We start from the raw sequence: 12,244 nt of genomic DNA on the forward strand, positions 1-12,244 counted from the left end.
TCATTCATAATCTCAGCACAGAGACACACTTCTCTTGTTCTTTAACTTTGGTCTAAGGAGACACAGAGCTGTTAAGGGAGGACAGCGTGGTGCCAGCAGGAGTGGAAGCTGATGAAACCCATAAGCTCTCTTAGCACTTTGCTACTAAATCATGCCCTTTCTCTAGAGATGGGGTACAATTTATATAGGTTTTTTTTAAAGGCACAAGGGGCTTATTATATGAAACCATTTCAACCCCCGGTGATATATGTGCCAGCATATTCCAGCTGGGATTTCAGGTGCATCCTTTGGAGAGGGCTCAGAGCCATCCTGGCAGTTCATGCTGTCCTGGCAGCTGGGCACTGCTTGTTGCACACAACAAGGTGCTTGAAGCCCAGACAGCCCCATCCAGGCAGGGGAAAGGGATGTACTGGCAGCATGTATAACCCAGAGAAGGTGTGCTTCCAACTCCAACATGGCTTTGGAGAGGTGGAGGGAGGGGATCTGGTCCCCACATAGAGCTCTATGCCCTACCTGGATCACCAGATTTCCTGCCTTTAAAAAAACCCAGTGGGAAATTGTACCTAAGAGTGAATCTCTGTGCTCAAACCCATTGGTTTCCGCAACTTCTCATTCAGCAGCCTAATAACAGCAAAAATTAAGAGTTCATGCGCAAGTCCAGTGGTATCCTCTGGCACAGCAAGTTGAAGCTTTTAGCAGCAAGGTCACACAGGAATTCCCAAGTTTACCATGCAACATCATCCCATCCCTACACAGCCTTACAGGGCTCTCAGAAAAGGAAAGATCATCTCTTGTACAAATCTGTGTGCATTTCAGTGCGTTAATGAAGTTCTCAGCTCTCTGTCCATATTAAAAGGACACACTACACCATACCTTAAAAAGTCAGGGAGTGCAACAGCCTCTGACTTCTAACAGCAAATTACTCCTTTAATCCTCACAGAGACATTCAGTCTGGTGCTGAAGGCCTCAACTCTACACCTAATCCTGCTGCTAACCTAGAGATGTCATTAAATGCAGAGGGCTGCACAATGTTTATAAATCATGAACCATCAGCCCGGCTGCTTCCTGGCCTCTACTGAGACACACAGGTAAAGATTTCCTACCCCCAGCCCCTCCAACCCCCCAAGGCAGGGCTGAGGTGTGTATACAACGCTTGCACACCCAAAGCAGCAGCAAAGTGCACTGAAAAAAAAAAATCAGTGTTTCAAACCAGTAAACCATCACCTTTAACCTGTGAAGAAATCAGCTTAACCAGGAGATGATATTAAGGCAAGCCTTACAATATAGATAAACTTGGTTTTAGTGTCGTATTTTTACTACTGGATGGCCAGTTTTGCTAAATTGCCTATCTAACCCTCCAGAGAGCCACAGACCAACAACACTGGGAGTACATTGTTATTGCAAAGGACAGGTGAGAAAAGGTACCTTGCAGACCTTGGAGTCCCTCCCATGCAAGGGGAGGCAGAGATTCTCAGTGATAGCAAGTGACACAGTGCATTTAACTAAAACTCCACTGGAATAAGAGGAATAAGGGTTGACAAGCCTGTTGTTCTAACAAAAGGTTTATTGTGGTCTCTGTGGAAATGAGGTGTCCTTCCCTGTACCAACTGGCAAACGTGAAGAGACAAGGCAAGTAGGTTGACTGGAATCTCAATTACATGACACAGGGACAGACAACAAGGGTGTTACGTTCAACTTTGCTACAATACTTCAAAACCCTTAAGAGGCAGTTTCAAGCAAAAGAATAAAATGCAAATCTCACTTCTTGCCAGCTAGAAAAGAATAAAGAGTTTCCCACAATGGCCTCTGAAAGATTAGGCACACTATTGTTAATGCTGCGTGAGAAGTAGACATTAATTAATGCTGAATTGTAAAGAAATTCAGTAGTATCCCACACTGCACTCCTGCTGCTGCACCAACGAACTCATTATGAATAAAAAATATTAAAAACATATATCAGCAGGCAAAGTTAATGATCTTCCACATATTATATGTGAGCAACATATTCCATTAGACTAGAATGAAGGAGGAGGAACATATCTTGGCTTTTGTTACAGGATAAGATCACAGCCCAAAGCACATCTTTTACTAAGAATGTTTATCTTTATCAAGTGACTTCAAAAGATATATGCTGTGACCCTGATCCAGACACTTAATATCTGCCACCTAGTAGATTTTTTTTGTCTACAAAATGGTAACAGCAGCACTTACCTTCTGAAAATTGAAAGTCAGGTTTAGGTGTGGAGACTACTTTGTTGCTCTCTCTTTGCATGGTGGATGATACAACAGCTGGGGACATCCTTGAGACTCCTCCAGCTATAGCAAGGAGACAGTGAAATCACATGTCAGGATAGCATGGGTGGGTATTTAAGAGTAGTCCTTGTGGAGGAGGACCTGGGTTAGTGGCTGACAGAAGGAGCAGAAGCCCAGCAAGAGGTGGTTATGGCCAATCGAGAAGAAAATTGAGCTCAAAGGAAGAGCCAGAGGTGAGACAAGACCAGCTGAAATGGATGAAGTAGACCAAGCAGCATAGGGCTAGTCAACCAAAATTGCATTTGTGCTGCCAGACAGAAGCAGGTTGAGGCTTTCTTCATTACCAAAGATTAAAAAAACACCCAGAGGTCTAGGATTGCATAATCATCCTAAAACACACGTGCCAAAGCCACAGCTGCAGTAAATCAGTGATGCTCCAAGGACACCTGAGAGTGGCTCAGCTCCATGAGCAGACCTGGCCTAGGGATACCAGCTTTTCTCTTCAGCATTTCCTTGTTCCCAAGACATCTGTCACCTTGCAAATTAACCCAGCCTGACACTCATTGTGGTGCATCTGCAGCTGCAGTGAACCTTTCCTGCAAGCTCCCATCTCAGATATTTATTTCAGTAGTTCTTGCTATCATCTCTTCACTATTTTTACTACTTCCATTAGTCTTTTTGGCTTGAACTGAACAGTTTCCCTTCACATTATTTCCATCATTGCTTTGCCTGCTTCTCATACATGTGCCAGTGACTCTGAAATTCCACAAAGCTTAGCTAAATCCATATTGTCTGGTAAACAATAGCAGTGTGCCTCCCCATTAAAAAAACAAACAAACAAACAATGAGAAGTTTATTAATGTAGCACCAGATGAATTTCTGGTTTATATAATTATGCATTGAATTTAAAGAGAGATGTCATGCAGGCAATCATTGGAGTCATAGTAGACAATGTGTAAGAAAGAACAAAGGAAAAATAATTTTAATAAAACATTATGCCCTAAGCAAGAAATATGCTTCATGTATCATGCATGAGTAAAGATAGTTATTTGATGTAAAACAGAATTGTGACCTTGCTGAAAAGTGTTCATTACCTAACGCTGCAGTAAGCAAATTAATGGATTTTGGAATGGTGCAAATAACAGTAATAATCATTTTGGTTCCTGGCATTTGCTTGCTGACAGCCAGATTTAGCAGCAAGTGTTTTGTATTATTATTTATAAAAGGGATTGCAAACAGAATTCCACATAACCTTAAAGACATTACAGAAATGTATGTCTAGTGCAAGGGTATATTACTCATGAGTAATCAAGGTTTTGTAAGGGCTGATAAGCCAAGCAGTGAAAGCTCAGACACAAAACGCTGCCTGCCAGAAGAGCATATGTTTTGTGCAACGACATGTATGTACATGGTGCTATCAAATATGCATCATTCTGGCATTTGAATCTGTACAAAGGAAGGTTGTGATTATGGTTACTATGGAAATTACTCATGCAACTTCATATGCATTTTGCACACGATAAACTGTTTTGTGACAATTATTCTGCTGATATTACGGGAATTGCAGCACTCCTGGGAAGTGTTGAATTGCCAGGTTTGGACACCACATTCTACAGAAAGTCTCTCCTTTGCTAAACAATAAGGGTTGTCTCTAATTAGCTCTTCCAGTAGGCCCCAGTTCCATTCCTGGCCATTCTGAGCTGAACTGGAGCTGCCCAGAGCCCCAGAACCCTGCTTTCCAGTGTGGCACTACCTCAAAATAGCAGCAGCAAATTTGCACTTCAGCAGCTGATGGAGACAGTTCACCCTTCCCACCCCCTCAGCCAGACTGCAGAGCACTGGGGAAGGGCTACAAGAATTGTGTTATTTGGGGTGAAAATTTACTGCAAGAGTGACTGCTGCTCCTGAAGGGGTTGGACAGATAGAGAAAAGATGACGGTTTCACAATGACAGAGAGCACCAAAGCACTCTGCCCTAGCTGAAGGATGTGCTGCCAAAAATTCAGAAAGGCAGCAGGAAACACTGTGAAGGTTTACCTAATGAGGTAAACAGGGGGTTTACCTCATTAAACCTGCACAAAACCTCAATTAGGCCTTCTGAACAGCTTGCAATGGAGCAAGTATTCTGCATGGAGCTGGCAGGATTACCTTTGTTTTTCAAAGATCACAAATAGGTTTCTAAAACACCTTGATGTATTTAAAATGGTAACGTTATTAGGCAAGTAGGTACAATAAAAGAAACATCTCTGCAAACAGAAAAACCCCAGGCATACACACATTCAAAATGCTACTGCAATTTTAAACCCTGATAATTGCGTTGTAATGTAAGCAATTGATTCGTGAACATGAACATTGCAGCCAATACATCACCACAGCCATACCTTCAGCTCTGGCTTCAGTGATTTCCCTCAGCAAAGTACCCTCTGATTGCAGTAGGTTTAAACATAACTCATGGCACGACTGATTGCATATGCCAAAATGAGTTTAATGGGCAAACATGGCTTCTCTGTCACTGTCTGTGCAAGAATAGCAGAGGGAGACAGCCTTGTGCTGTGGGGCAGCTCTGGGCACTGGCTCAAATGCTGTCATGATTTACTAAAAAATCCCCACTAGAACAGGCAACTTTTCTAACAGGAAATTTCCCTCCTCTAAGAAAAACAAATTAAAAGAGGGCTGAAAACAAACCTGACTACACTCTTGCAGACTGTCATTGCTTTCATCAGGCTTGCTCTGAATTTTGCAGCTTCAGAGGCTATATGTAAAATACATTCAATCTTCCCTGGGTCCAAGACATTTCTTCTCACCCATCAACACCCAGGCTTACGTCCAGCAGCTCACACAGGAGCTGCCCCGCGCTCAGCCTACTTGCCCCAGGGGCAGAGGCCAAGGCAGAGCAAACATGCCACCTTCCTCCCTGCCACCTCTTCACAAGCTAATGAATATAGTAAATCCCCAGTAAGCAAATGAAAAACACCACTGTATCATGGAGGGACTAGAATTAACAACAAAATTGACTGGAGGTACAGGAGCAGTTGAATTTGGTACATGGCACCCAGCATCTCCCCAAAGCTGGAGTGGAAGCTGCAAACAGCCAGGCTCATGTGAGCAGTGGCCAAAGCACTGTAGGTGATCCCCCTATAACTGACAGGTCCTCCAACAAGTTTGCTGATCATGCTTTCCATACAGTTTCAACTAAAAATATTCATAGTGGGTACCTGATATAGGCTGAGTTTCCGGGGGAAAAGCTTCACAGCTTCCGAGCAGCAGTCTGGAGATATATTTTATCCACCTTAGAGGCTCTGAAGCATGTAATTGAAAAGCTTTAGTAACCCCATACTTTGGAGGAAGAGCTGGAAATTTTGGCAGGAGGATTTTGCTGTCAGAAGTGTGTCTTTTGCTGTTTCTAGAGGGTGAAAAAGCCAGCTTCTATCTAGCCTACCAAGGTTTGCAAACACTCAGTAAAGGTCACCTCAAAAATAGCTGCCAAATTCTGCAGCTGGGCTTGTTCTTGGATGTCCTTCTTCCTATCAGACCCCAGAAGAGGACAGTGCCCCTCACAAGCCCTCAGGTTTCAGGAGAGAAAGCAGCAGCTCATTCTGTTCATATCCTTCCAGCAGAACATCCTCAAGCATGTCCCTAAGCCCCGAGCCTCTTGCTGAATGCTCTGGGCTGGGTACATCCCACCAGCACCAGAGAGGGTCTGGCCCTGATGCAAGGCTGTGCTGGGGCTGCCTGCTGCCCTCCAGGGACTCCAGCATGACGTGGGATCACCCACAGTCAAGATCTGAGTCTGTTTTTACCCACACCTGTACCCATCCCCCAGACCTTCCAGCAGCGCTACAGTTGCAGTCATTATCACCCCCGAGAGTGTTGCAATTTTCTGTACATTCAGTTCCTCAATTACATTGATTATCACATTTAACATTCCTGGTGTGACAGGAACAGACTAAAAATAATAAGCTTCTATCTTCCTAATACAAATGAAGCCCATTTTTACTACTGAGAGTGTGGCGGGCTCATTGTTGCACAGTAAAGAAGCTTTCATCTCAAGAGATCCAATTCATAAAAAATACTTGCTAAGGCTGTGCACATTTTTTTCCCCTTTCACTACCACTGACATTCCTCTAAGTTCAAATCTGATTCAGGATTAGACCAGCAGTTAAAATAAAATGGAAGAGGTAAAAGCGAAAAAGAAAAGAATCACCCCTTGCCACCCCAGGCTGTGGGCACCAGGATCCATGCTCCTTCCACTGCTATAAATAGCTGCAGTCACCTTTGCTCCGTTTTCCAAACTAGAAAAACACTGCAATAGAGATAGAAACAACAAAACACTGTACATAAATTATTTATTTTTTCTTTATATGAAGTTGTAGCCAAAACCACCATAATACAGCCGAGGAGATGCTGTCTGCAGGCACATGCAGGGGAACCACTGAAGGCTGCAGGCACAAGGTGAGGGGTAAGGTAAAAACAGATTTTGATGCTCCAAGTCACAATGGTGTGATTAAAATATATAACAAAAATTGAGATCTGTCCCTCTGGCTGCTCCAGAGCTTCTGCAAAAGTAAACAGTCTTCAGGTTTGCCCACCACCTCCACAGGGCAGGACAGGCTCCAAGGGAGCATACCCTGCTTCAGGAGAGTTGTGTGGTAGGACATGGCACTCGGGCTCTGCTTCAACACCCATTTGGGAGAGATGCAGCTCCTGCTACCCCTGGGCAAAACACAAATGAACCTGCTTTTCTCAGCCTTCTGCTTTCAGCCACACCATGGTCACAGAATGGCACTGGGTATTAGAGATACTAACATCAAATACCAGTGCTGTTGTATCTGACATCTCTCCATCCTCCCCTCCATCAAGGGAGCCTGGAAATGAAGACAGATGGGATGTATCCCATAGACATCCCTCCTCTCAGGGGTTTCATCTGCTTCTCCACTTCCCTGTCACCAAGAGGCACAGGCAGAGAGAGATCTGATAGTGGCAAAGGCTTTGCTCTTTCTCTCAACCTTCAGAAAGAAAATTAAGCCAGGAAAGAGCAGAAGAGAAGGCTTCCCCTTGTGTTTCCCTCCACGCCTGAAACGGTAGCACTCAACCACACAGTAAATCAGGGACATGGTGGGATCTCACCTGCCCTCCCATACCTCAGCACCCACAGTGGCAGCAGGAGAGCAGGACAGGGGAAGGATGGGCATCTCTCCCCTTTTCCCCTGATTGAGGGGGGTCAGGCCTTTCTTATCACAACTTTGATTATCAAAGATCCCATCCCTTATCCAAAACAAGGTCATGGGTCACTTACATCAAAAATGAGCTTGATTATCTTAACCCTCATTTATCAGAACAAGCTCATTATCAGCCATATTACTTAGTAAATGGAGGCTTGTGCACTTTAGGATTTGCTGATGGGGTAGCACATTTACATACAAGATTTTGCTGCTAAGATTTAAACACCCTGAAACCACAGGTGTAAATCTGAGTAGGGCTCAATCAGGCCTCCCCAAAGAGATGCTGGGTCTCTCCTGCCCAGATATTAGAGATGGGAACAAACGTTTTACCTCAAATCACAGACACCCATAGTACACAACAACCCTACTGCCAGAACTGGCTGCAGGAGCCTTCCTCCGGCTGCTGGGTGCTTCTTGGGGGTAAGCAAGCCATAACAACAGCTCAAAAGCCTCCTGCAGGGATAAAAGATCTCATGGATCTGGAATTTTGTTGCTGTTTGTTGTATTAATTCAGAGGAGTTAGTGCCATGGGACAGAGAGCACTAAGACTAATGAGAACATGGAGAGGAAGGAGACTTGCCTAGTGTCTTGGCTATGCATCTGCCCCAGACTTCATCCTCCCTCTGCTGGCTTCTGCTAAGAGCCATCTGAAGGCTGTTGGCAGAGAAATCTGAGAATGATTTTTAATTCCTTATTCATCTGGTAAAAGGAATTGAAAGCAGCTCAGCTGCACCCAGTTAGAATTCAGTCTGTCCCCTTAACTACCCTGCTGGGCTCAGCATCATGGATGCCCACACACAGAAGCACCACCCTACTAGTGCAGGTGCTGTGGGCATGCGGAGACAGAGGTGCACAAGACGCACATGAGCACTCCTATCTATCCTCGTACTGTCACCTTGTCCCTCTAACTCCAGGAAGCTCTCACTGCAGAGCTTGTCAGCCTTGGGGATTCATGGGTCAAACTCTTCACTTACACTTACTTTTTGAACACAGTTACCAGCTATTTCAAACACGAAGTGTTCTCAGCCTTACCTGGGATCAACTTTTCCAGCAATGCTGGTTCCAGGAAAAAACAACCAGCCCACGCACAAACCCACAATCAGATCTTTAGTGAACACCTTCCCTCTGACTCAAGCAGCTGTTGGAGAACACACAGCATTTTGCTGCATGCCGAGGAGGGGTCAGACAGCAGGGCCTCATTACCAGAGCAAGAGAGCATCAAGCAACCAGGCACACCTACTGCAGAAAGTGACCCTCTCTCTTAATCTTTGCATTTGGTAATCAGTCCCATACAAGGCCAGAAATCTGCCTTATTAAACTCAAACTGCTGAGCCTCTTGTTAGATGGCAGCAGCATCTTTGCCTGTGGGATTATTTACCCTGCAGACAGGGTAACCAACCCTGGAGCAGCAGAAAGGATTTCTAGGAGAGACAGTGCAGCTGGTGTACATTTCCCTTCCACGGGGTGATACCATGCTGTTTCACAGAGAGGCTGCTTCCCACACACATCAGAAAATATCCAGTATAGCTGCATCCACACAAGGCATATGTTCCTGTATAAGGTATCTATATGGTGTTGCTCTTCTTCCTGTTTTCACTGTATTTTATCTTTAAATTGGGAGAGCTTTTTTTGTAGCAAATCAGAGAGGAACAGCTAGTTACCAAGGAGATTCTCTGATGAATCAGACACTGACTGGTATAAGACCTAGACAGGCTATAGCTTCTTAATTTGTGAGACCTTACGTTTTAGACAGGGGAAAAAAGATCCTATCGCAACCAACTGTGGACCACGCCAGCAAAAGCAGTGTTTAATTTTGCCATAGAAGCAGATAGCAAGTGCACAGCATAGGAAATCAGTGAGCAGTCGGAGATGAATGGGAGCATCTCTCTGGCACGCTCTTGACTCAGAAAAGCAAATACCATCCAAGGACAAAGTGGTCGGATGGAGGTGACTGAGGGAAAGCCTGGGAAGCCCCTGATTTCACACCACCATGTGCAAGGATACACAGGGATGAGAGAGTACTGGAGAAAGAGCTGCACGCCTGCTTCCCCACAGCCCTGGCATCTTGGAAAGTAAAGGTTGCACAGCCAGGTGAAGTGCTGTACATGTGCCAGCAGTGGGCTCAGCAGAATACTGTGACTGTTCCAACCCTGAGCCTGCTTTTCTGACTGACTCCTGCAGTTTTCTTCTGAGGAGCAGGCGAGAAGGATGAATTTTGCCAAATGACAGCAAAGGCAAGGACTTCACACCAGGCATCATGCCTTCACAAGGATGGCCATCATGTCACGGAGAAGCCCAGGCAGACAGGGATGCATGGGCAGAGCAGGAGGGAAGAGGAGTTTTTATAAAGGTGGGGATAACAAGGAGCTTCATGAAATAAAGTTTGGAGAGAGAAAGCCCAGCTTTTTCGGGCTGACTTTTTTCAGAGGGTCTTCACACCCACTTCCTTCTGGCAGCTCATTTCTGAGTAACTACTGAATGCTGGTGCTTCGCCTCTATTTAAAAACAGAGTAATTAAAACTGCCTGGGAACTGCAAGAGCCGTGAGAAATATTTGGAGACATCGAGAGACAAGATATATGGAAACTTGCTGCTTGTAGATAGGCCATTTTCACAAAGGTGGAAGCCACAGAAGTATGTAGATGAGAGGGAAAATCTCTCTGTCAGATCCCATTGAAATCTCCATTTTGGGCACTGCTGCTCCGCTGCTAAGGTAAACCTGATCCTTTCTGGGGGAAGCTGCAGGATGCACCAAGGTGCTCAGGACAGGGACGGTGTTGAGAAGTATCAGGGAGTAAAGATTAAAGTGTGCGTTAGAGCAAATTCAGGCTTTACTGCTAAGTGCACCCTGGAAAAGGATTTCCTAGAGTGATTGAGTGATTGCATCTGACAAGTGGCTGGCATGAGCCAGGCTTTAACCAAGAATTCAGGTGAAGGACAGTTTATAGGCAAACAGTTTCAAGTGCTGTTTTGAGACACAAATTACACTTGCTCATCTGAGGAATGAATAGCTGCTGGTAGCATTTGTTGGCCGGATTTAACATCTTACAGTAATGTTTTAGTGATGTATATTGTGATGTTATTGGGGGGGGGGGGGGGGGGGGGGGGGAAGAGGGGAAACAACTTCTGAAGTTACCCTGCCGGCCTCATGTAAAAAGCAAAATACTCCAGAGTGCTGCAATAAAGAACGAAAACAGCATATAGGCTAGGGAAGGGGCACAAGAAACACTTCCTGACAGCAAGCTGCTTGAGGCACTACAAAAAGAAGTTGACAGGAAATTCCTAGGCACAGCTCACAACCAGATGATAACAAACTCTGTGCCCCCCTCCAGCTTCACACGCAGCAGCTTGTACAGCATTTACTTGCTTCACTTCCCAGCTGTGCCGGGCAAATTAAAGGTGTAGCAGCAGCAAATTTTAATTTGACAGGCTGCCAGCTCTCATGCACTTATTGGGCTATTGGTTCTTATTTGACTTCATATTTATGATCTTTATTCACTACAGCATGAAGCTGGAGTTGCTTATATGTTTGCATTTACAATGGAGAAGGGCTGAGGAAGCAGTAACTGCACACAAACTTCCCACAGGCAGAACACAAACTTCCATGCACTCCCCAGCTTACAAGCATCATACCTCAGCACAACAGTACTGTTATTCCAGCCTTGGGCTGATTTGGTATATCCATATTCCCCAGAAAGCATTCAGTTTGTTTTTCTAAATGTGTACAAGCAGCAGCTGTTAGAATGTAAACCGTATCTTTACACAGGGGTTTCAGTGCAAGAACAGCAAACAGGCAGGTTAGGGATTTACAAATGGAAGAGAGGAGGTAGTGACAATTTAAATAATTTGTATAAAAACCTGCAGCTGAACAGAAAGAGTGTCCAGACAGGAACTTACATCTTCATTTCCACTCCTTTGCACTAACTGTTAGCCTGGAAAAGTCATCATTCATGACTTTTGCTATGCAGCAAAGCTGGTCTGAACACAGGGACTAACGGTAGCATGGCCACTGTATGATGTGGTCCCTGGGGTGGGAGAGGGCCTGCATTCTGCCTTTGCTTGTGAATTTTGACTGCAGTAAATGAGTAGGAGGTTGACAATGGTCTGAACACTGCCTCTGTAGTTAGATTTGTTGCCACAAGCATTTGCCTGTGTAAGTACCCAGAATAAGATCAAGGAAAGAGGTGGGGAATCAAGAGGAATATGAACTGCCAAGTAAAGGGTGACTTCCATCAAGCCATGGTGCTTGACAGAACATCTGGTCCTTCAGTAGTAAGCTGGTGCTGGAATGGGGAGAGATTGTGTTATAGATACAGCTAAAATATAAACTGATGTAGTTTGCTCTGAACCTCTGCTTGTGTATGTTCTTACATGGTGTTTCTGAGAAATCAGTTATTCTCAGCACATATAGCTTCTGTTGCTGAGCAAAGAGTCCAGGCGCTGGGGAAATTTACGAAACAGCCATACAGATTAGCTCTTGGTCATAATCCACTCAGTTCCATCTGAAATCCTTTCCCCAGGAAGGCTTTGTTACTTTGCTAGAAATCCCCTTACTCACCAGCTGCCCCTTGGCAGGGCAGACTGGTTTTGCCTCACAGGGATACTCTGCGCTCGCTTTAGCCATTGACTTTTCCCCACCCAAAAGAAGTGCTTAGTGGATCCCGCAGGACATATCCGCTGTGTCCCCAGCACCAGGAGTCCTGAGGCTGCAGTGGGTTGAGCAAGTCAGGTTTAGGAGCAGAACTCTGAACCAGCCCAACCCCTCACACAC

The 12,244-nt window shown here is 45.0% G+C and overlaps 1 protein-coding gene and 1 long non-coding RNA gene across 8 annotated transcripts in view; one reads left to right on the forward strand and one right to left on the reverse strand.

Moving 5' to 3' along the window:
• The window catches only part of LOC134155587 (calcium-activated potassium channel subunit beta-2), a 148,091-nt gene that overhangs the window by 88,822 nt on the left and 47,025 nt on the right, over positions 1 to 12,244 (forward strand). Inside the window, exon 1 of one of the 7 annotated variants that reach the window (XM_062602920.1) lies at positions 9,137 to 10,186. The exons of 5 other annotated variants lie outside the window; for them this stretch is intronic. In XM_062602920.1, the coding sequence (XP_062458904.1) occupies positions 10,116 to 10,186 (71 nt within the window). In that variant the 5' untranslated portion in view covers positions 9,137 to 10,115. Of the gene's footprint in view, positions 1 to 9,136; positions 10,187 to 12,244 lie in introns of those variants that run through there. One more of the 7 variants, XM_062602919.1, reaches the window with a different exon arrangement.
• The window catches only part of LOC134155588 (uncharacterized), a 47,878-nt gene that overhangs the window by 29,187 nt on the left and 6,447 nt on the right, over positions 1 to 12,244 (reverse strand). The window lies entirely within an intron of this gene.

The sequence above is a fragment of the Pezoporus occidentalis genome, unplaced genomic scaffold (genome assembly GCF_034315485.1).
Source record: "Pezoporus occidentalis ecotype Australia unplaced genomic scaffold, CSIRO_AGI_Poc_V1 ctg8, whole genome shotgun sequence".
Taxonomy (NCBI): Eukaryota; Metazoa; Chordata; class Aves; order Psittaciformes; family Psittacidae; genus Pezoporus; species Pezoporus occidentalis.